This window comes from Geotrypetes seraphini, chromosome 6 (assembly GCF_902459505.1).
Source record: "Geotrypetes seraphini chromosome 6, aGeoSer1.1, whole genome shotgun sequence".
NCBI classification, from domain to species: Eukaryota; Metazoa; Chordata; class Amphibia; order Gymnophiona; family Dermophiidae; genus Geotrypetes; species Geotrypetes seraphini.
The window spans coordinates 254337497-254362574 of record NC_047089.1 but is presented as its reverse complement, the minus strand read 5'-3'; the positions used below and the strand labels follow the sequence as shown (position 1 = coordinate 254362574).

Genomic DNA, 25078 nt, shown 5'->3' with positions numbered 1-25078 from the left:
CAGCTATAAGAAAAAGCTGTCACCTACCCGGGCCACTGTAAAATAATCCAGAGGTGACTAGGATTGGAGGATGACGGTGGCCCTTTGAATCATTTCTGAGCTCGAGAGAGATTAATGCAACTGTGAAGAAACTCAGAACAGCAAAGACTTGTCTGCATGGAATAATTAGAACAGGGACAAAAAACCCCCAAACAAACCCTGATAAAGCAAGCAAATTGGATAGTGAAGAGGACTGCCAGCTCTCGGGGGTGAAGTAAGTTAAGGGTGTATGTGTGTGGCGCAGTGGTTAAAGCTACAGCCTCAGCACCCTGAGGTTGTGGGTTCAAATCTATGCTGCTCCTTGTGACCCTGGGCAAGTCACTTAATCCCTCCATTGTCCCAGGTACATTAGATAGATTGTGAACCCACCGGGACAAACCTGGAAAAATGCTTGAGTAGCTGAGTAAATTCATGTAAAGCGTTCTGAGCTCCCCTGGGAGAATGACATTGAAAATTGAATAAGTGCAAAGTGTCTGTCTCTGGTAACCAGAGCTGGTACTGTGATGTCACAATGCCTCATTCCACCAATAAGAGCCAACCTCAGCAGTGATGTCACAATGGCTCACTTTTGCTACATTCTGATTTCTAGAGTGGCGCAGCGGTTAAAGCTACAGCCTCAGCACCCAGAGGTTGTGGGTTCAAAGTCACGCTGCTCCTTGTGACCCTGGGCAAGTCACTTAATCCCCCCATTGTCCCAGGTACATTAGATAGATTGTGAACCCACCGGGACAAACCTGGAAAAATGCTTGAGTAGCTGAGTAAATTCATGTAAAGCGTTCTGAGCTCCCCTGGGAGAATGACATTGAAAATTGAATAAGTGCAAAGTGTCTGTCTCTGGTAACCAGAGCTGATCCTGTGATGTCACAATGCCTCATTCCACCAATAAGAGCCAACCTCAGCAGTGATGTCACAATGGCTCACTTTTGCTACGTTCTGATTTCTAGAGTGGCGCAGCGGTTAAAGCTACAGCCTCAGCGCCCTGAGGTTGTGGGTTCAAAGTCACGCTGCCCCTTGTGACCCTGGGCAAGTCTCCCTTCCCCTCTCCGTAACTTGAGCCCCCTTCTACCATTCCGTAAGCTTCTGAAGACTTGGCTCTTCTCCAAAACGTAACCCGTCCCCTCCCTATTATTATCACACCTAACCTCTCTCTTACTTACTTTTATAAACCCACTGGAGTTCCGTTGCTTCCTATCCATGTAAACCGTGTCGAGCTCCACCTGTGGAGATGATGCGGTATATAAACCCAAGATTTAGATTTAGATTTAATCCCCCCATTGTCCCAGGTACATTAGATCGATTGTGAGCCCACCGGGACAGGGAAAAAATACTTGAGTACCTGAATAATCTCTTGTAAACCGTTCTGAGCTCCCTTGGGAGAATGGTATAGAAAATTGAATAAATAAGTGTAAAATGTTATTTTCAAATATTACTGGCTGCTTTCCTTGTGGAGATCACAAAATGTTGTATGTTGTCAGCTCAGAAACATCAAGAAAAATAGACTTGCAAGCTTGGTCTTTAATGCAAATCTCCAGAAGCATGAATTAGTCAAATTAACGATGAAAAAGTGTGTTTAAATGGAAGTGGGACTCAGTGGAAATACAGGGATTCTGAGCCAAGAATGGACTCATAACAGAGAAATTATTACTTCCAGCTTTCGCCATTAGGCATCACAATAATCCTAGCTTCCCCCCCTCCTCCCCACCTGCAGTTATTTCTCCGTGATGGGATGGCGATGGCCATCTGCATACTCTTTAACGACAGTATGAAAGCCCGGAGAGAACGCTTTGGAAGACGTCCATCGCCTTTGTATGAGCTGAAAGTGTCTCTGCTTCTATTATATGTCGGGTGATAAAGACTAGCGGCTTCTCTTGCCTTTTTCTAATTTGGGGGAATCCACTTAGGACTTCCGATTCTAGCAGTTTATAAATTGTAAATATGGCTATTTATTTTCAGGCTAATTGTGTGCTTTGGGAGGCCACGAAAAGTCTACACACATTCATGTTTCGTGCAAGAAAAAGTCAATTTTGGGAGGCTTAAAAATGCCAAATTAGTACACTCTCTCAATCTGTCCTTATCATCCTAATGGTCAGTTTTTCTCTTAAACACTCCTCAGCATCTCCCCCTCCAACATCCACCAATTCTTCCCCTCTAACCCCAGCACCTGAAAAATCTCTCCTCCTCGTCAGTACCAGCACCCAGCATTTTCCTCTCACTAACCCCAGCACTCAGAATCGCCCCCCCCCACACCATTAGTCATCACTCCTTCCCTCACAAACCCCACCAGCCAGCTTCTCCCCCCTCACAGATCTCAGAAACCAGCGTGTCCTCTCTATCACTCATCCAGAGCCCAACTTCTCCCCATCACTGATTCTCCCATCATTAACTCCAAGATCCAGTGCTCTCACCCACCAGCATCTCTGATCCCAGGACTCCCCTTCCTCACTGACCTAGCACGCTCACCCTCACAAACCCCATTTCCAGCATCAACCCCCACACACTGTGATTATTGAGATTACCATTTATGTATTTCACTGTGACCCGCTTTGGCAAAGCTGAGATACAAATACATAAAAGCATAAACACCTCCCCCCACCCTCCAGATCCATCAGCACTTCTTCTTAACTCAACCCTCCCACCAAGGTCCAGCAGCATCTCTCCCTCCTGACCCACCCACCCACCTACCCAGGTTTAGCAGTACCTCTCTCTCTCACCTGGTCCACCAGCTCCTTTCACATCCCTTCCCTCTCTCCTCGCCCCACCCAAATACAGCAGCAACTATCCCTCTCTCCTCCTCCCACCCAGGCCCAGCAGCACTTTTCTCTTTCCCTTTCCCTTCCACCCCCTCCCCCCACCCAAATACAGCAGCAACTATCTCTCTCACCTGCTCTCACCCAGGCCCAGCAGCACTTTTCCCTTTCCCTTCCACCTCCCTCCCCCACCCAGGCCCAGCAGCACTTTTCCCTTTCCCTTCCACCCCCTCCCCCAACTCAGGCCCAGCAGCATTTTTCCTTTTCCCTTATCCTTCCTCCCCCCCACCCAGGTCCAGCAGCAACTATCCCTCCCCCACCTAAATACAGCAGGAACTATCCCTCTCTCCTCCTCCCACCCAGGCCCAGCAGCACTTTTACCTTTCCCTTCTCCCCCCTCCCCCAACTCAGGCCCAGCAGCATTTTTCCCTTTCCCTTATCCCTCCTCCCCCCCACCCAGGTCCAGCAGCAACTATCCCTCCCCCACCCAAATACAGCAGCAACTATCCCTCTCTCCTCCTCCCACCCAGGCCCAGCAGCACTTTTCTCTTTCCCTTTCCCTTCCACCCCCTCCCCCCACCCAAATACAGCAGCAACTATCTCTCTCACCTCCTCTCACCCAGGCCCAGCAGCACTTTCCCTTCCACCTCCCTCCCCCACCCAGGCCCAGCAGCACTTTTCCCTTTCCCTTCCACCCCCTCCCCCAACTCAGGCCCAGCAGCATTTTTCCCTTTCCCTTTCCCTTATCCCTCCTCCCCCCCACCCAGGTCCAGCAGCAACTATCCCTCCCCCACCTAAATACAGCAGGAACTATCCCTCTCTCCTCCTCCCACCCAGGCCCAGCAGCACTTTTACCTTTCCCTTCTCCCCCCTCCCCCCCCACCCAGGTCCAGCAGCCTCTCCCTCTTAGCTCAACCCACCTACCAAGGTCCAGCAACATCTCTCCCTCCTGACCCACCCACTCACCTACCCAGGTTTAGTAGTACCTCTCTCTCACCTGGTCCACCAGCTCCTTTCACATCCCTTCCCTCTCTCCTCGCCCCACCCAAATACAGCAGCAACTATCCCTCTCTCCTCCTCCCACCCAGGCCCAGCAGCACTTTTCTCTTTCCCTTTCCCTTCCACCCCCTCCCCCCACCCAAATACAGCAGCAACTATCTCTCTCACCTCCTCTCACCCAGGCCCAGCAGCACTTTTCCCTTTCCCTTCCACCCCCTCCCCCCACTCAGGCCCAGCAGCATTTTTCCCTTTCCCTTATCCCTCCTCCCCCCCACCCAGGTCCAGCAGCAACTATCCCTCCCCCACCTAGATACAGCAGGAACTATCCCTCTCTCCTCCTCCCACCCAGGCCCAGCAGCACTTTTACCTTTCCCTTCTCCCCCCTCCCCCCCCCACCCAGGTCCAGCAGCCTCTCCCTCTTAGCTCAACCCACCTACCAAGGTCCAGCAACATCTCTCCCTCCTGACCCACCCACTCACCTACCCAGGTTTAGTAGTACCTCTCTCTCACCTGGTCCACCAGCTCCTTTCACATCCCTTCCCTCTCTCCTCGCCCCACCCAAATACAGCAGCAACTATCCCTCTCTCCTCCTCCCACCCAGGCCCAGCAGCACTTTTCTCTTTCCCTTTCCCTTCCACCCCCTCCCCCCACCCAAACACAGCAGCAACTATCTCTCTCACCTCCTCTCACCCAGGCCCAGCAGCACTTTTCCCTTTCCCTTCCACCCCCTCCCCCCACTCAGGCCCAGCAGCATTTTTCCCTTTCCCTTATCCCTCCTCCCCCCCACCCAGGTCCAGCAGCAACTATCCCTCCCCCACCTAGATACAGCAGGAACTATCCCTCTCTCCTCCTCCCACCCAGGCCCAGCAGCACTTTTACCTTTCCCTTCTCCCCCCTCCCCCCACCCAGGTCCAGCAGCCTCTCCCTCTTAACTCAACCCACCTACCAAGGTCCAGCAGCATCTCTCCCTCCTGACCCACCCACTCACCTACCCAGGTTTAGTAGTACCTCTCTCTCTCACCTGATCCATCAGCACCTTTCACATCCCTTCCCTCTATCCTCCCCCCCAGGTCCAGCAGCAACTATCCCTCTCTCCTCTTTCCACCCAGGACCAGCAGCACTTTTCCCTTTCCCTTCCACCTCCCTCCCCCACCCAGGCCCAGCAGCATTTTTCCCTTTCCCTTCCACCTCCCTCCCCCACCGAGGCCCAACAGCATTTTTCCCTTTCCCTTCCACCCCCTCCCCCCACCCAGGTCCAGCAGCCCCTCCCTCCCCCCAGCCAGATACAGCAGCAACTATCCCTCTCCCCTCCTCCCACCCAGGCCCAGCAGCACTTTTCCCTTTCCCTTCCACCTCCCTCCCCCACCCAGGCACAGCAGCATTTTTCCCTTTCCCTTCCACCCCCTCCCCTCACCCAGGTCCAGCAGCCTCTCCCTCCCCCCAGCCAGATACAGCAGCAACTATCCCTCTCTCCTCCTCCCACCCAGGTCCAGCAGCCTCTCCCTCCCCCCACCCAGATACAGCAGCAACTATCCCTCTCTCCTCCTCCCACCCAGGTCCAGCAGCACTTTTCCCTTTCCCTTTCCCCCCCTCCCCCCACCCAGGTCCAACAGCACCTCCCTCCCCCCACCAAACTTGCAGGAATTCTCTCCATTTTTCTTTACATGCACAGCTGCTCTACCATTAGCTTAGCAATTCTCTCCAGCAGCCTTGGGCCAATGGTTAGGCTGGGTCCACCTCTGAGAAAAGAGGAAGTTGCATCATCGGAGGGGGGAAAAGGCCAGTGACGACAGCAGTAATGGTAGCGGTGATGGCAATGGTGGTGGGGACAATGGCGGGAAGTAGCGGCAGGAGATATGCGGGCACCACCGGTATGCGTGCCAGTTGGGGTACGCGTACTGCATGTTGGAAACTCCTGCTGTAGACAACGCTCTAGCTCTTCATTAGCTCTGATGCTGAATGGTGTTCCCAGTGGGTGCTGTTTTGATGAACTTAAGTTGGTAAGAACGGGGTGTGATTCATTGGACTCCCTCCCTTGAAATGAGCTTCTGCTCACGTAACACACGCAGTAGATGACGGCAGAAAAAGACCCTCAAGGTCCATCCAGTCTGCCCAATAGGGTAATCAGAGCCCCGCCCACCACCCTGTGTAGGCCCAGGTCACCCATGTTTAAATGCTGGTTTTGAAATCATGTCAACCATATAGGAAGCCAAACATGATAGTTTACTCTGACAGTACAGGCAGTCCCTGGCTTAATAATGAGTTACATTTTTTAAAGCTGTTCTTAAGTCGGATTTGTATGTAATTTTGACTTTGTAAGTTTTAAGATTCTGCTCCCAACTGACAAAAGGACCAATTGTTCTTACCAGCTTTCCCTCTAAGGTACACTTCTTAATGTGGCTATGCGTCATTCCTGAATCTGCTACAGGAGAAGTGTAGGTGTCTATGCCACTCAATGATGAAGCCACGCCCACGTTCTTAAGTACGATTCATACTTAAGTTGGGTGTCTGTAACTTGGGGACTGCCTGTATTCAACTTATCAGTCAAGACGTCTTCCCTTCCCTCCTAAGCTGCACAGTCCCCACATTCGCAGTATTTGACAATAAAATGATCAACACACTGGAGTGGTTGAACCTTCACCCGTCTGTCCAACATCGGCCACTGCTGGGTCAGACCAGTGGTCCATCGTGCCCGGCAGTCCGCTCACGCAGCGGCCCCTAGGTCAAAGACCAGTGCTTTAGATGAGCCCAGCCTCGCCTGCGTACGTTCCAGTTCAGCAGGAACTTGTCCAACTTTGCCTTGAATCCCTAGAGGGTGTTTTCCCCTATGACAGACTCCGGAAGAGTGTTCCAATTGTCTACCACTCTCTGGGTGAAGAAGAACTTCCTTACGTTCGTACGGAATCTATCCCCTTTCAATTTTAGAGAGTGTCCTCTCGTTCTCTCTACCTTGGAGAGGGTGAACAACCTGTCTTTATCTACTTTGTCTTTAGTCCCTGGAGGGTGTTTCCCAACAGACTATGGAAGAGCGTTCCAATTTTCTACCACTCTCTGGGTGAAGAAGAACTTCCTTATGTTTGTACGGAATCTATCCCCTTTTAAGTTTAGAGAGTGTCCTCTCGTTCTCCCTACCTTGGAGAGGGTGAACAACCTGTCTTTGTCCACTAAGTCTATGCTGGATTTGGTCATGACGGTGTCTGCAGTTTTGATGCTTGTAAGGTTGGCAAGAATTGGATGTGGTTCAGTGGATGCCCTCCCCTGAAATGATCTCTCCTAAAGTAAGGCACTGTTGTTCCTTTTGATCTTCTGTGTAGCTACGGGGACCAGAGCCGCAACAGGAAACTCCAAACATCTGTGCAGTTTCAAGGTGACATTGTCTTTCAGCTCAGTGGCTGGGTGTCTGAACCACCTCCAGTAATTAATTTTTAATTGAGAAATTGTGCCAGGATTGAAATGACATGTTTGAACTCATCAATGCGATATTTATACAGCCATTATAACAATCGCCCCCTCCTAACCACCCCAGCGCAATACGAGGCCATTAGAGGGAAGTTTAATAAGGAAGAAGTAAACAGACAACCACACGTTGAAACACAGAGGGGCAGACACAATTTAGATGCAAACACACACAGGAAAAGCAAATAAATCAGAAAGGATTGTTAAGAGGGATGTTGTTTTAATACTAAAAATATTAAAAGGCTTCCTTTTCCTATTTTATGAAAAAATACATCTTTCTAACTTCTATGAATGCACCGATTTAAATGCATTTGTCACACAAAGCGAGAAGCCTTGAAAGTGCTCCTAGTTCTTGTCATTGGGCTACACAAACCTCCGGCAACAAAATCTACAGATCTGCTTCAGCTTTCCCACAGATCAAAAAAAAAAAAAAGATTTCCCCGGCCAATCTGTGAAAAATCCAAAATGTTCATCAAACAAGACCAAGATGAAATCCACCCAGTCAGAGAGGGGCTTTGCATTGTTCCGAGGACCCTATTGTCACATCCACCGGAAACATCTCCAAGAAAAAGGCTGTGTCAGTGCCGTCTCTTGGCCATTTTGCTCATTATTTTTTGGGCTCTTTAATCGTGTTTTTGTTTAGCCAAGCCCACAGTTTCCAAATTCATGCAGGTACATATTTTATTGGCAAGTAAGACCAGCCTTACAGGGTCAGACCAGTGGTCCATCAAGCCCAATAGCCCGTTCTCACGGTGGCCAATCCAGGCCCTTAGTACCTGGCCAAAACCCAAGGAGTAAGCAACATTCCATACAGAATTTCATAGAATAGCAAGATTCAGGAATCCCAGAGAGTAACAAGATTCTAGAACTCCAAAGAGTAGCAACATTCCATACAGAATCTCAAAGAATAGCAAGATTCCGGAATCCCAGAGAGTAACAAGATTCTAGTATCCCAAAGAGTAGCAACATTCCAGAATCTCAAAGAATAGCAAGATTCCAGAATCCCAGAGAGTAACAAGATTCTAGAATCTCAAAGAGTAGCAACATTCTAGAATCCCAAAGAGTTGCAACATTCCATACAGAATCTCAAAGAATAGCAAGATTCCGGAATCCCAGAGAGTAACAAGATTCTAGTATCCCAAAGAGTGGCAACATTCCAGAATCTCAAAGAATAGCAAGATTCCAGAATCCCAGAGAGTAACAAGATTCTAGAATCCCCAGAGTAGCAACATTCCATGCTACCGACCCAGGACAAGCAGTGGCTTCACCCATGTCTTTCTCAATAACAAACTATGGACTTTTCCTCCAGGAAGTTGTCCAAACCTTTCTTAAAACCAGCTACGCTATTCGCTCTTACCACAACCTCTGGCAACGCGTTCCAGAGCTTAACTATTCTCTGAGCAAAAAAATATTTCCTCCTATTGGCTTTTAAAAGTATTTCCCTGTAACTTCCTAAAGCGTCCCCTAGTCTTTGTAATTTGTAAGAAAAACAAGATAAAGACGGCTTAGCTAAGTGCACGGCTCAGCCAACTGCTCAAGTGTGCAGAAAACAGAGCTGTTTCCTATTTCTTTCTAAAGCCAGAGGGGACAAAAACCCTAAACCTTGCTCTGGAATTCACATTCACACTGCAGTGACTCTTAACTAACAGCTGGATTCTTAGAGAAAAGTGCAAGGTGAGCCTAATGAGGAGGGACAGCACATGCCCGCAATCTCCCACAGCGCAGCAAGTACAAAGCGCATGGAACGACACCCCATACCATCCTGTCTCTTATACTTATTTAAATAAAGCTCCAAAGAGCTGGAAGACGGAGTATCGAGAAAGGGGCAATTAAATTCATGCAGCAGTTAATTAAACCTATGCAAACAGTGCAAAGTCATTGATTGATAATAAACTCAACAGTACAAGAAATAAAATCTCCTGGGGGGGGGGGGAGGCTAAGGAATCAAATCAGCAGAGGGCAAAATTAAACACATTAATCCTTTGGAGAGAGTGTGCCACGTGTCCGAGTGGGCACCCAACCGAGTGGTACTAAAGACTGCATAACTATAAAACTCCTTTAACCAAGCTACGGTAGCGGTTTTAGCATGCACTTAGCGCGCGTTACAAAGCCGTGTGCGCTAGACGCTAACGCCTCCGTTGAGCTGGCGTTAGTTTTTCCGCAGGGGGTTAGCACGTGTTAAAAACGCTGCCGCAACGTAGTAAAAAGAGCCCATAGTAACATAGTAGATGACGGCAGAGAAAGACCCGAATGGTCCTTCCAGTCTGCCCAACTTGATTCAATCTATTTCTGGGCCAGAATCCAAAGCTCTGCCCGGTCCTGTTCTTAGGTTCCAACTCCTGAAGTCTCCGTTCAAGCTCACTCCAGCCCATCTACACCCTGCCAGCCTTGAAGCCCTCTTGGGAGAGGGATCAGGAGATTTGGGGGAATGTGGGGAGGGAGGGATGGCGGAATGAATTTTCACGCTTGTGGAGGGGGGAGGGGAAGAGGGGCTGTGACAGAGGGGTTTGGGAGGGGGATCTGGGCTCTGAGGTTATGTGTCCGGCCCAATATTCAGTGGGGGGCTGCATAACTCCCATCTGGCCCTGGCTGACTATTGGCCGGCATGCATAAGCTCCAGGTAGCCAGGCTACTTGAATTTATGCATTGACATTTGGTGAAGTGTCCAGACACAGCCCGGCACTGAATATCGGTGCATAATTTAGAAGGTACAGACGGATGTTTTTTTCCCCAGTGCTCTAATGTATTGTAAGTTTCATCATCATGGATATGAAAAGCGAAAGCGTTCACAGATGCCGAGGAAAGGTTGTGCCTGCTATGCCTTCCAAGGCCAAGACCAGGGTCTCTTCGCCCTCAGCTAACCCAAAGGTGAACAGGTTCCTCTCCTTGAAAATGCTTGAGTGCCTGATTATAGATCGCTTTCATAGGCTGTTCCATGCCTTCCTATGTCCTCTTTGTTTCTCTTGATTTGAGGTTCCTCCGTTATTTTCTTTTTAGAAACCACTTACAAGTGTCGTTCTAATTTTGCAGTGTCAAGACTGAATTGAACCTTGAAATACTACTGTTTGGTATATACAGTGTTTCAAGTTTAATGTTCAATAATTTTTATTGAGTTTTAAAAAGAAAATCTTACCAAGAATATCATCTCAACTCAGTTAATACATTGTCGATATATAAATTCAAAGAAATCAACAATCAATTATCACCACAATACAAACACTCCCTCCCCTACCCCATTCCCAAATATTTCTAATAAATAGTGCTTCACTTTCTGATTCCAAAACTGCCTGCTCTGACCGATAATTGCTGTATAGAAGGTTCCCAGGTCATCCCAAATTTACTCTGTTTTTTATAAGATGGGGGGGTCGCCCTAGCTTCCATAATCAGAAGAGCATGAAATGCTGCCTCCAATGCCAAAATGAGGGTGGACTTTCTTCCAACCAATGTGGTAAAATACTTTTTTGACCTACAATAAAGGATTTACGAAATATAAGTTAGATCAAACTGCTTGAGATCTCCCTTGATGAAAACAGGTTCCCCCCCCCCCACTCATCAAGTTTGGATTTAAATGCCTTTAATTTTTTTTTTTTTTTGCTTGCATTATCAATTCCTTCGCCTACACACACTTTATATCCTCCTAATCATATGAACACAGCCTGTGGAGAGAGAGAGAGAGACCTATTTCTAAAATTAGAATCAGTCTAAATCATGGTAAAGCGACAAGTGACGGAGACCCCGCCAGTCCTCTGGGAAGCTAAGCCCATTACCTGAGAAATGCATTCCATCTCTTCTGTTTGTGCTCCTCATAAAGTTATTACTTCTCATATAAGGAGCGATGCAATAAAGCATTACTAAAATGTTTAGTGTGCGAGGCAGTAAAAATTTTAACACATAGGTTCAATTGCTACTTAATGGGCTATGAAATAAGTTTTACAATGTGGTGAAACATTTCACTGCCAGTTCACTCGGACCTGCAGTGTCTGTCTAGCGTGAAATCCTGCGCTTCTTAAATTCAGTATGTTCCTTTCTCTTTGAGGCTCCGTCACCTTCCTGCAAAACTATAGACAGGTAAGTCTGACCGATAGGACCAAAACGCACCTGGAGGTCAGGAAAGTACAAGGGACAAGAGATGAGAGTTTCAAGAGGAAACCCCAGGCACTTTCCGAGGGTAATTTTCTAAAGTCACGTCCTCGTTAAAGTGTGCTATCAGTGGTGCAGTAAAGGTGGGGGAAGGGAGGAGGTCTGCCCCGGGCGCCATGTTGGTGGGGGCGCCAGCATTTAGCTCACCTCTTCCCACTCCTCCCCTCGCCACGTGCGCGGCCCCTTCCCTTCCCTCATGCCTCGAGTTGTTCACCGTCGCGAGCAACAACTTCAACGTGCTCCTCGTGACCACTTCATCTCTCTCGCTGGCATCACTTCAGGGTGCCGTGCACAGGAAGTGATGTCAGAAGGAGAGCTGACGGGGTCGCGAGGAGCATGTTGAGGTTCTTGTTGCTTGTGGCGGTGGACAACTCAAGGCATGGGGGAAGGGAAGGGGGGTGCATGCACGGCTTCTTCCGAGGAACGTTTAAAATGCTTCAATTAAACTCATAACGAAAGCAAAGAAATTTGACCATGTGACACCTTAAGAAAGCGCATTGGCTTCCAGTTGCGCACAGCATAACATATAAATTAAGTCTACTGACTTTCAAATCTCTTCTTTACAAAACTCCCGCCTTTATTCACAGACTAGTATTTTAGCCCGTTACATTAACAGGTGCTAGACTATATATCTGTCTGTCTTTCTTTCTGTCTCTCTCTTTCCCTCCCGCTATCTTTCTTTCTGTCTGTCTCTCTCCCTGGCCCCCTTTGTCTGTCTGTCTTTCTGTGTCTCTCCCTGTCCCTGTGTCTTTCTTCTTTTCTTTCTGTTTCCCTTCCTCCCGCTGTCTGTCTTTCTTTCTATCTATCTGTCTCTCTCCCTGCCTCCTATGCAGCAGCATTTCTCTCCCCCCACTTCTCTGTGCAGAAGCCACAGCAGCAGCATTCCCTCCCCCTCCATTTCCCTCCCCCCACACCACTTCCCTGTGCAGCAGCAGCGTTTCCCCTACCTCCTCTTTCTCTTCCCACGGTTTGGCCGGCTCCCTTACTGCCCCCCCTTCCCTTCCCGCGGTCCCGACAAACCTACCAGTTCCAGCAGAGTATCCAGCTTTTTCAGGCATATATTTAAGGCACCTGGTTAAGCCCGGGTTGAATTATAAATTCTGGTATAATTTATATTTTTAATTTCAGGAAAACGAAAAGGACCTGGCCCTTTGTGTTTTTACTGTAATCTAGTCTGACATATCATGAAAGGTGGAATATCAGCTTGTTTTAAACTATTGAGGGTGAGGAAGGAAAGATGCTGTACATGGGAAAATTTGAAAAGGTTGGATAGGAAAGACAAGAGGAGATGCTGCGCATGAGGGACAAAAGCAAGAAAAGGAAGGGAGAGATGTTGGACATTAGGATGGATTAGTGTGGAGAAGAAAAGACACATGACATCGGGGGTGGGGAAGGGAAGGGGAAAGGATGTTGGATTATAGGAGGCCAATGGGCTGAATGTTCTCCCAGGGCATCTTACACAGTAGGGCTGGCCCTGCTTTTCCTGTAAGATTCAAACAAGTTTCCAAATCACTTCTTGCCAAAAATGATAGTCCTGGCAAGGGCTGGTCATATGTAAGTGAGTGGCTACTGGGTGGGGGTAGGAGAAGTGACGCACCGGTGTTAAGACACTTGAATTTTTTTGCAGTCTAGAAAGTGGGAGGGAGGAAGACAAGAGGACCGTTGCAATTTTTGATAATCCGTTGGAGGTTTGCCCAATTACCTTTAGGCCTTTTATTTGGCTGATGAGAGTTAAGTAGATATAAGCGCTGACCCCAGTTTAACCTCACCCCGGAAAACCTTCCAAGGTTGTCTCCCTTTTGTTTGACTAAATTTTGTTCAGGCTGCTAGGCTGGAGGTAAAGTGAGAGAGAGGAAAGACATTTTCGCTCAGCTAACCTTGACACCCTGGGACAGCCACTTCTACAAGAACGATAACAAACTAAAAATTTGATTCAATGCAAAAAAAAATCTTCATCTTCAAAGGTCCTCTAACTGAAGAAAGGAATGATGCAGTGACAATTCCTGGAGGAAATGGCAAGTTCCTAGAGGAAAGTCCATAGTCTGCAATTGAGACAGATGTGGGGAAAGCCATTGCTTGTCCTAGGATCGCTAGCATGGAACGTTGATACTCTTTGGGGATTGCGCATGGAATGCTGCTACTATTTGGGGTTCCGGAATCTCGGTACTCTTTGAGATTCTGGAATGCTGCTACTATTTGGGGTTCCGGAATCTCGGTACTCTTTGAGATTCCGGAATGCTGCTACTATTTGGGGTTCCGGAATCTCGGTACTCTTTGAGATTCCGGAATGCTGCTACTATTTGGGGTTCCGGAATCTCGGTACTCTTTGAGATTCCGGAATGCTGCTACTATTTGGGGTTCCGGAATCTCGGTACTCTTTGAGATTCCGGAATGCTGCTACTATTTGGGGTTCCGGAATCTCGGTACTCTTTGAGATTCCGGAATGCTGCTACTATTTGGGGTTCCGGAATCTCGGTACTCTTTGAGATTCCGAAATGCTGCTACTATTTGGGGTTCCGGAATCTCGGTACTCTTTGAGATTCCGGAATGCTGCTACTATTTGGGGTTCCGGAATCTCGGTACTCTTTGAGATTCTGGAATGCTGCTACTATTTGGGGTTCCGGAATCTCGGTACTCTTTGAGATTCTGGAATGCTGCTACTATTTGGGGTTCCGGAATCTCGGTACTCTTTGAGATTCTGGAATGTTGCTACTATTTGGGTTTCTGCCGGGTACTTGTGACCTGGTTTGGCCGCTGTTGGAAATAGAAAACTGGGTTAGATGGACCATTGGTCTGACCCAATATGGCTGTTCTTATGTGTCTACTTAATGTGAGTTGCTAACATTTCTAAACAATTCACATATTTTGTAATATTGTGTATTCTCATTCCCAACCTCGGAATCTCCCCGGGTGGTAAAAGCTAGTGTAGAGTCGGACACATTTTTGGAAAACACTGACTTTTTAGTGGTTAAGAGAAAATAACTTTAGCACTATTCAGCAACATTTGCTCACAAAATTCTCACCCTGAGACATATGTGGCAGCAGAGTTTATGGCAGGAAGGAAATGCCGTGAATCAAAGTGTATGCACAGCTTAGGCAACGATTTCATAAGTTTCATCGTTACTTAGCACTCCTCACTGACCCAATTTTTACGTTTTATTCATATGCTTTATTATTAAATACTATCTAAAGTTCTCATTTTAATAGATGTACTATAAAAGCACTTATCTTGCGCTCTCTGGTCTACTAAGTCGGCATAGTAGTCCAGAGAGCGCAAGATAAGTGCTTTTATAGTACATCTATTAAAATGAGAACTTTAGATAATATTTAATAATAAAGCATATAAGAATCTAAGAATAGCCTTACTGGGTCAGACCAACGGTCCATCAAGCCCAGTAGCCCGTTCTCATGGTGGCCAATCCAGGTCCCTAGTACCTGACCAAACCCAAAGAGTGGCAACATTCCATGCTACCGATCCAGGGCAAGCAGTGGCTTCCCCCATGTCTTTCTCAATAACAGACTATGGACTTTTCCTCCAGGAACTTGTCCAAACCTTTTGTAAAATCAGCTACGCTATCCACTCTTACCACTTAACTATTCTCTGATTGAAAAAATATTTCCTCCTATTGGTTTTAAATGAAGAGTGCTAAGTAACGATTAAACTTACGAAATCATTGCCTAATCTGTGCATACAATTCTGTTGATTAAAAGTGATCACATGTGGAAAGCACATCTGATGACCTATTAAAAGGTTTTATGCTAAAGCCATATTGTCTCACTTCTATTTATATCTGTAGTTTGTCTTAATACTATCTAAGAGCTGAATATTGAACATTCGTTGTGAATCAAAGTGTTTCATCTCTACCTCTTGCTGAAGCTCCTCCCATCGTGTGTTAAACTTCTCCAGTTTCTCGTTGATGAGTTCATCCAGGACCCTTCCATCAGTCAAGGTCTGTGCCAGCTCTCGGATCTGATTGCGATTGTCCTCCGGATGATGGGTGAACTTTTCTAGAGACTGAAAGATATGACATGTTACTGATAGTTTGATAGCTTAGAATACTTGATATATCACCCTTCAAAGAATTGTCAGAATAGTGTATAGATTAAAAAATAACTCATACAGTATAATCTCATTATAACGGACTTCAAGGGACCTGACAAAACAGTCTGTTATATCCAGAGTTGCATTTTTTAAAAACTTTATTTTGGTCAACTTGAAAAGGGGATAGAGGGGTATAGATAGAGGATTACTGCACAGGTCCTGGACCTGTTGGGCCGTCGCGTGAGCGGACTGCTGGGCAAGATGGACCTCAGGCCTGACCCAGCAGAGGCATTGCTTATGTTCTTATGTTCTTATGGAAGAGGAGGAGATAGTGGATGCACTGGATGGTCCATTTGGCCTTTATTTGCCATCAGGTTTCTCTGTTGTTACTAAAGTTCTATGACATCACAATGCAGGTGTAAAGAGCCTTAGCCAATAGGAAGAGGAGATGCAAATGTTAAGAGCTTTAGCCAATAGGGAGAGGAGGAGATAGTGGATGCTCTGGATGGTCCATTTGGCCTTTATTTGCCATCAGGTTTCTCTGTTGTTACTAAAGTTCTATGACATCACAATGCAGGTGCAAAGAGCCTTAGCCAATAGGAAGAGGAGATGCAAATGTTAAGAGCCTTAGCCAATAGGAAGAGGAGATGCAAATGTTAAGAGCCTTAGCCAATGCGCTTCCAGAGAGCGTAATAGGGCAGAGTACGGTACTGGGGTTCAAGAAAGGATTGGACAATTTCCTGCTGGAAAAGGGGATAGAGGGGTAGAGATAGAGGATTACTGCACAGGTCCTGGACCTGTTGGGCCGCCGCGTGAGCGGACTGCTGGGCGCGATGGACCTCAGGTCTGACCCAGCGGAGGCATTGCTTATGTTCTTATGTTCTTAACGTTCAATCAATGAACAACAGTCCCTGCACAAGCATATCAGCAACACCAGGAAGAAAACTCAGGAAAACATTGGTACGGAATGAAACGATTGCAAAACCAGAACTCTAAAAGATGTTCTAAAGCATTAAGTCGCACTGTCCTGGAAAGAAAAATACTCTGTCATTTTCTTCTGGGCTGCATTTTGATATTGTATCACCGGCACACCACGCGCCTTGTAGGCGGAGCCTCCATGTCCGTTATAGCCAAACAAAACTACAGCTAAGAGCGGCTCTGGGGACCAAATTGGTTGTCCGTTATATCCGAAAATCCATCATATGTGATGATTTTCTGCATGTTTATAAAGGCGCATGGCCGGGACCAGCGGACCTCGTCCGCTATAGACGAGGTTCCGTCATAAGCGAGTCCGTTATAACGAGATTATACTGTAAACAAAAACACTTTTTGCAATATATAAAACTACAGTAAAAATAATAGAGGATGGATGTTACCACTTCAGTGCTTCCCTCAGCTGCTTTTCAAAAAGGTGTTTTTAATTTGCTACTTTCCTCCTTATAGATAGTCAAGGGTCTGCCTGCTGTATTACATTATGGAGATATTTTGTGACTCTTTCCATTGGTACGGCATGCATATACTTTATATACTAAACTCAATAAAAAATTTTGAACTAAAAAACCCCAAACAATACAATGAGTGTTCTTCCCGTATTTCCCCCAGGAGACCATTCCATAAAGCCAGAGAATGCTTGTTCTCTCTAGTCATAACTACTAACCTAGCATCCCAGGCAGGAAGAAATGCCAACAAATGAGATCTGGCGGACCATGGCATCCAAACTAGAGAATCTACTCTTAAAGACGATGCCAAATAAGGAGGCTTATTTTCAGATATAGCTCTGTGGGTCAAAACCTAGATATTTATATATCGGATGGAATTCCAGTGGCAGACAATGTTGCTGCATAAACAAAGGCCGAACTGAGTCCTGCTCCTAAATCCCGCTCAGTAATTGCAGAGTACACAATTTTTGAAGAAGAAATCTAGGGAGACCCATAGAGCAAATATTTCCATACTCCAATTTAGATTCTGCAAAATGCGTCTAAAGGTAGGTGCCATTTAGACTAATTAGCAAATAGCACTGATGTTTGTCCACAAAAACAGAAGGCTTCGCATGCAATAGATCTGTTTTGATGTGCTCCGTTTATGTGGTGCCTTATTAAATGTATTTTGAGCTTAATAAAGCAAAAATAAAAACCCAGAGAGCTTTTTAGCATTAAGGACGTCCAAACAGTGCCTAAGTTCCGTCCATAGACCTCAGATCTCTTTGAAGCTCCAACTAAGTTCAAAAGTAGACCTGGTTTTCATTTGCCTACAATGTAGGCTTGAGATGGACGCCCTTGGTTGCTCAGTGTTATGTAAATGAATTGAAGGACGTCTATATTGCAGCCTCGCCCAAACCACGCCTATTCCACAACCACGCCTATTGAGTTAGGTTTTTCAAATGGGCATCCATGAAATTATGAACGCGTTTACAAAGTGACGTCAACATTCTTTGGACGCCTAATGCACACTCAGCGTTAGGCGTGATTTAGGCGCCCTTTATAGACTCAGGGCCTAAGAGCAAATGTAAAAAAAATAAATCCATGCACTGCAGCCTCTTCAAAAAAGGACATCGTGTTCTCAACATCCATAGCCCCACTACTCTCAGTACCTGTTTCTCAAATCTCAAATCCGAGTCCAAAATTACTCCTAAATATTGAAAATCGTATGTGTCGTTTCAAAAAATGCGGAACCACTTCTGGCCTAGGCAAAGGACCAGAGAGCCAAAACACTTTAGCCTTCTTCAAGTTCAATACAAATCATGTCGCTACAGCCAACTCCCTGAATATCATCTGAATGCACTTAAACCCCTATTGAGCATTCCTGAGTCTTGAATTACAGTGATGCTAAAAACAAATTAAATGATAGGGATGAAATAGTGTGGTAGCCATGTTAGTCCACTTTTCAAGATAATATTTAGAAATAAAACAAAAACATAAGCAATAAGGTAATACCATTTTACTGGACTAATTCAATGGATTTTATGATGAGCTTTCAAAGGTAATCCTTCTTCTTCAGATCGGAAATAAACAAATGTTAACAAATATCAGTATAAATAAGGGAGAAAGCATATGATAGGGGTGAAAGTGCTGATCCTTGAGGGGCATCAGGCAGTGGGGGGTCGAAGCTAGGGCGGGTCTGGGTGCTAGAATGGGTGGAACTGCTTGCCCTGAATCGGTATCATGGAATGTTGCTACTCCTTGGGTTTGGGGATTCTAGAATCTTGTTACTCTCTGGAATTCCAGAATCTTGCTATTCTATGAGATTCCGTATGGAATGTTGCTACTCTTTGGGGTTCTAGAATCTTGTTACTCTCTGGGATTCCGGAATCTTGATATCCTTTGAGATTCTGTATGGAATGTTGCTACTCTTTGGGGTTCTAGAATCTTGTTACTCTCTGGGATTCTGGAATCTTGCTATCCTTTGAGATTCTGTATGGAATGTTGCTACTCTTTGGGGTTCTAGAATCTTGTTCCTCTCTGGGATTCTGGAATATTGCTATTCTTTGAGATTCTGTATAGAATGTTGCTACTCAGGGGATTCTAGAATCTTGTTACTATCTGGGATTCCGTAATCTTGCCATTCTTTGAGATTCTGTATGGAATTTTGCTACTCTTTGGAGTTCTAGAATCTTGTTACTCTCTGGAATTCCAGAATCTTGCTATTCTATGAGATTCCGTATGGAATGTTGCTACTCTTTGGGGTTCTAGAATCTTGTTACTCTCTGGGATTCCGGAATCTTGATATCCTTTGAGATTCTGTATGGAATGTTGCTAATCTTTGGGGTTCTAGAATCTTGTTACTCTCTGTGATTCCAGAATCTTGCTATTCTTTGGGATTCTGTATGGAATGTTGCTACTCTTTGGGATTCTAGAATCTTGTTACTCTCTGGGATTCTGGAATCTTGCTATTCTATGAGATTCTGTATGGAATGTTGCTACTCTTTGGGATTCTAGAATCTTGTTACTCTCTGGGATTCTGGAATCTTGCCATTGTTTGGGATTCTGTATGGAATGTTGCTACTCTTTGGGATTCTAGAATCTTGTTACTCTCTGGGATTCTGGAATCTTGCCATTGTTTGGGATTTTGTATGGAATGTTGCTACTCTTTGGGATTCTAGAATCTTTTTACTCTCTGGGATTCTGGAATCTTGCTATCCTTTGAGATTCTGTATGGAATGTTGCTACTCTTTGGGGTTCTAGAATCTTGTTACTCTCTGGGATTCCGGAATCTTGCTATCCTTTGAGATTCTGTATGGAATGTTGCTACTCTTTGGGGTTCTAGAATCTTGTTACTCTCTGGGATTCCTTAATCTTGCTATTCTTTGTGATTCTGTATGGAATTTTGCTACTCTTTGGAGTTCTAGAATCTTGTTACTCTCTGGAATTCTGGAATCTTGCTATTCTATGAGATTCCGTATGGAATGTTGCTACTCTTTGGAGTTCTAGAATCTTGTTACTCTCTGGAATTCCGAAATCTTGCTATCCTTTGAGATTCTGTATGGAATGTTGCTACTCTTTGGGGTTCTAGAATCTTGTTACTCTCTGTGATTCCGGAATCTTGCTATTCTTTGGGATTCTGTATGGAATGTTGCTACTCTTTGGGATTCTAGAATCTTGTTACTCTCTGGGATTCTGGAATCTTGCCATTGTTTGGGATTCTGTATGGAATGTTGCTACTCTTTGGGATTCTAGAATCTTGTTACTCTCTGGGATTCTGGAATCTTGCTATTCTATGAGATTCTGTATGGAATGTTGCTAGTCTTTGGGATTCTAGAATCTTTTTACTCTCTGGGATTCTGGAATCTTGCCATTGTTTGGGATTCTGTATGGAATGTTGCTACTCTTTGGGATTCTAGAATCTTGTTACTCTCTGGGATTCTGGAATCTTGCCATTCTTTGAGATTCTGTATAGAATGTTGTTACTCTGGGGATTCTAGAATCTAGTTACTCTCTGGGATTCCGGAATCTTGCTATTCTTTGGGATTCTGTAAGGAATGTTGCTACTTTGGGGATTCTAGAATCTTATTACTCTCTGGGATTCAGAATCTTGCCATTCTTTGAGATTCTGTATGGAATGTTGCTACTCTTTGGGATTCTAGAATCTTGTTACTCTCTGGGATTCTGGAATCTTGCCATTGTTTGGGATTCTGTATGGAATGTTGCTACTCTTTGGGATTCTAGAATCTTGTTACTCTCTGGGATTCTGGAATCTTGCTATTCTATGAGATTCTGTATGGAATGTTGCTACTCTTTGGGATTCTAGAATCTTGTTACTCTCTGGGATTCTGGAATCTTGCCATTCTTTGAGATTCTGTATAGAATGTTGTTACTCTGGGGATTCTAGAATCTAGTTACTCTCTGGGATTCCGGAATCTTGCTATTCTTTGGGATTCTGTAAGGAATGTTGCTACTTTGGGGATTCTAGAATCTTATTACTCTCTGGGATTCAGAATCTTGCCATTCTTTGAGATTCTGTATGGAATGTTGCTACTCTTTGGGATTCTAGAATCTTGTTACTCTCTGGGATTCTGGAATCTTGCCATTGTTTGGGATTTTGTATGGAATGTTTCTACTCTTTGGGGTTCTAGAATCTTGTTACTCTCTGGGATTCTGGAATCTTGCCATTGTTTGGGATTTTGTATGGAATGTTTCTACTCTTTGGGATTCTAGAATCTTATTACTCTCTGGGATTCTGGAATCTTGCCATTCTTTGGGATTCTGTTTGGAATGTTGCTACTTTTTGGGATTCTAGAATCTTGTTACTCTCTGGGATTCTGGAATCTTGCCATTGGTTGGGATTCTGTATGGAATGTTGCTACTCTGGGATTCTAGAATCTTGTTACTCTCTGGGATTCTGGAATCTTGCCATTGTTTGGGATTTTGTATGGAATGCTTCTACTCTTTGGGATTCTAGAATCTTATTACTCTCTGGGATTCTGGAATCTTGCCATTCTTTGGGATTCTGTTTGGAATGTTGCTACTTTTTGGGATTCTAGAATCTTGTTACTCTCTGGGATTCCGGAATCTTGCTATCCTTTGAGATTCCGTATGAAATGTTGCTACTCTTTGGGATTCTAGAATCTTGTTACTCTCTGGGATTCTGGAATCTTGCCATTCTTTGGGATTCTGTATGGAATGTTGCTACTCTTTGGGATTCTAGAATCTTGTTACTCTCTGGGATTCTGGAATCTTGCCATTCTTTGAGATTCTGTATAGAATGTTGCTACTCTGGGGATTCTAGAATCTAGTTACTCTCTGGGATTCTGGAATCTTGCTATTCTTTGGGATTCTGTAAGGAATGTTGCTACTTTGGGGATTCTAGAATCTTATTACTCTCTGGGATTCGGAATCTTGCCATTCTTTGAGATTCTGTATAGAATGTTGTTACTCTGGGGATTCTAGAATCTAGTTACTCTCTGGGATTCCGGAATCTTGCTATTCTTTGGGATTCTGTAAGGAATGTTGCTACTTTGGGGATTCTAGAATCTTATTACTCTCTGGGATTTGGAATCTTGCCATTCTTTGAGATTCTGTATGGAATGTTGCTACTCTTTGGGATTCTAGAATCTTGTTACTCTCTGGGATTCTGGAATCTTGCCATTGTTTGGGATTCTGTATGGAATGTTGCTACTCTTTGGGATTCTAGAATCTTGTTACTCTCTGGGATTCTGGAATCTTGCCATTGTTTGGGATTCTGTAAGGAATGTTGCTACTTTGGGGATTCTAGAATCTTATTACTCTCTGGGATTCGGAATCTTGCCATTCTTTGAGATTCTGTATAGAATGTTGCTACTCTGGGGATTCTAGAATCTAGTTACTCTCTGGGATTCTGGAATCTTGCCATTCTTTGAGATTCTGTATGGAATGTTGCTACTCCTTGGGTTTTGGCCAGGTACTAAGGACCTGGATTGGCCGTCGTGAGAACGGGCTACTGGGCTTGTTGGACCATTGGTCTTACGCAGTAAGGCTAGTCTTATGTCCGGGTTTTCCGATTGGAAAATCTGGTAACCCTATATCTGGAAAGCCACAACTGTTTAGGCTACCAGTGTTTAATCACCAGCTCTTTTTTATTGTTTAATTGCAACTTCAGTTGAATAAGAATGCCATTAAAACCTAACGCTGCAATATAGTGGCTCTAATGAATCCCTGACGCAGCAGTTAAAGGCTGTGAATCAGATACAACAGAGCTCTTTAGAGAAGCTTTTGAATACAATAATTACTTTGGATGTATAAGAAGAACACATAAGAACAATTTTTAAAGGAAATGAAGGCAACAGTCTTAAAATAAGAATAAGCAAACCAAGAGAGCTTGTTTGAGCCAGAGATAAGATAAACAGTCTGAAGCTTTGCACTACCCCACTTTTTTTAAATCGATAAACTGCATAGGGTTACCAGACATCCAAGAAACCCGGAAGTTTGTCCGGGTTTTGGAAGTCCTGAGCTTGGAGGTCGCATCTGGAAGTCCTTGAGAACGTGTGGCTGTCACCGTGCTAACATCATACACTTGTGCACATGAATGTGACGTCATTGTGTCGACGTCCGTGCATGTGCAAATGCGCCCTTCGAGCTGAGGGAGGTCCATGTGGGGGCGGGGCTGGGGAGGAATGGGGCGGAGCCAGATACTGAATGGGGCAGGACTGGGGTGGGGCCAGCCACCCTCATTTTTTCAAAGAGGAAATCTGGCAACCCTACCCTTTGCTCCTACCTGGCTGGCGCCGCATCCAAAATAATGGCACAATTTTGGATGTGGTGCCAACCGGGCAGGAACAAGGAGGGATTGCTTTTGTCTGGCAACAACTGGACTACCAGGTACAGGCCCTGAGACCCTTTCTGGGATTAGAGGAGCCTCATGGATTGAAAGATGTTGACTGGGGGATATTGCATCATGGGGCTGGGCTCAGGAGGGATGGGAGCTGCATGGGAGTGCCATTATTTTGGATGCGCTGTTTCTGACATGGCTTCCACGCTGCATTATCCTTTTACCATGGGATTCATGAAACTGGGGTATTGGGATCCTGCAGAAAATCAGGGTGTGTCTAAAGAGGATCTTTTACTGCATCTTGATGAATTCCCTTCCTCCCCCTTAATGTGCAGACAAAAATATTATCAAAACGAATGTGTGGAATGACTCCAAAATAAAAATAAAAAGCATACATACATACATTTTCAAAAAGGTCATCTAAGTCTGACTTGGACATTTCCTGCAAAATGTCCAAAATCAGAAGCACATAAACATCCATTTTTGAAAGCCGAATTGTCGTCTAAAAAAATATATATATTTTTTTAAATCGCCTACTTGAATGTTGTATCTGAACATCCAACCCTTAGGACACCTAACTTTAGACCCCATTTTCGACCACAGAAACATTCAAGTTGAAAAAGTCCAAATCCAGACCATTTGGATGTGGGAATGGCCATAAATGTGATGGACTGGCCACACAGACATGCCGACAGAGCAGTGGGGCACTGCTGTAAACTTCACATAAAGGATGCCAGAAGTACATTTCACCAGAACCCCCTTATAATTTATGGTGAGCCCTCCAACACCTCCCCAAAACCTACTATACCACCCCAATAGCCCTTAAGGACACTTTCCACCATAAATGTTATGGTTAGAGTGGCTTATGGGCCTAGCTCCTCCTGTCTATAGCTCACTAGCCCCCCCACCAGGCTACTTAAGACACCTGTGTGATGCACCTGTGGTGTTCTAGAGATAGGTATGTACTCTTTCATTTAGATATTTGGGGAACTGGGGGGGGATTATACCTTCATGTATCCAGTGCTCATCTGGTTAGTTTGAGTTCCTTTGTGGCACTTAGATGATTCTAAAACATCTAGCTTTGAACATCTAAGTTTCGTCTTGGGAAAGATTTGATTATCGTCGCAAGATGTCTAAGTTATGCCCCCCTTGACATACCTCCCAAAATGCCCCTTGGAACTGTGGATGCACATCAGGCAAAACGCCTCAATGGACGTCCAGAAAAACAGTTTTAAAACTCGGCACTTTGATGTCCTGGCGATTAGGGTGTCCAAATGTCGATATGACGTTTTTTTGAATGTCTTTATTTTTTTTTATTATGAGCCCCATGGTCAGTGGCGTGGTTGGACTTTAAGAATAAATGGGATGCCTATGTGGGATCCCTACGAGGGTCGATCTGAAGAATTGGTCACTAGGTATAGACTTAAGAGGATGGGTCAGTAGAGTGGGCAGACTTGATGGGCTATAGCCCTTTTCTGCCGTCATCTTTCTATGTTTCTAAGAGGGGGGTGCGGTCTGCCCCAGGCGCGCTCCCTCCCCGCTCCTTTCCTTGCCACGTGCACATGCTCCTTGCCCCCCCACGTATCTTTTTACTTCCCTGGCACGAGGTTGCTGCCCGCAATGGCATTGGCGCTCTCTCTGATGTCACTTCTGGGACCTGCGCCTAGGAAGTAACGTCAAATGGCGAGCCAATACCGACGAGGGCATGCCGCTCACGCTGGAGAATTAAAAAAGGTCCGGGGACAGGGAAGAGGGCAGGGGAGGGGCACCACTGCCCACTGTAACATAGTAGATGATGGCAGATAAAGGCCCGTGTGATCCATCCAGTCTACTCAACAGTCACATTCATTTTTGAGGCAACGTTAAACCAAAAATCCAGTAATTATTTCATTTTACTTGCTAAGTTCCACTATGA

At 45.4% G+C, this 25078-nt stretch overlaps 1 protein-coding gene across 12 annotated transcripts in view; it reads right to left on the bottom strand.

Moving 5' to 3' along the window:
* The window catches only part of DMD (dystrophin), a 2510493-nt gene that overhangs the window by 1287064 nt on the left and 1198351 nt on the right, over positions 1 to 25078 (bottom strand). For all 12 annotated transcript variants that reach the window (XM_033949686.1, XM_033949693.1, XM_033949692.1 and 9 more), the window contains one exon: positions 15247 to 15396. In XM_033949686.1, the coding sequence (XP_033805577.1) occupies positions 15247 to 15396 (150 nt within the window). The remainder of the gene's footprint in view (positions 1 to 15246; positions 15397 to 25078) is intronic.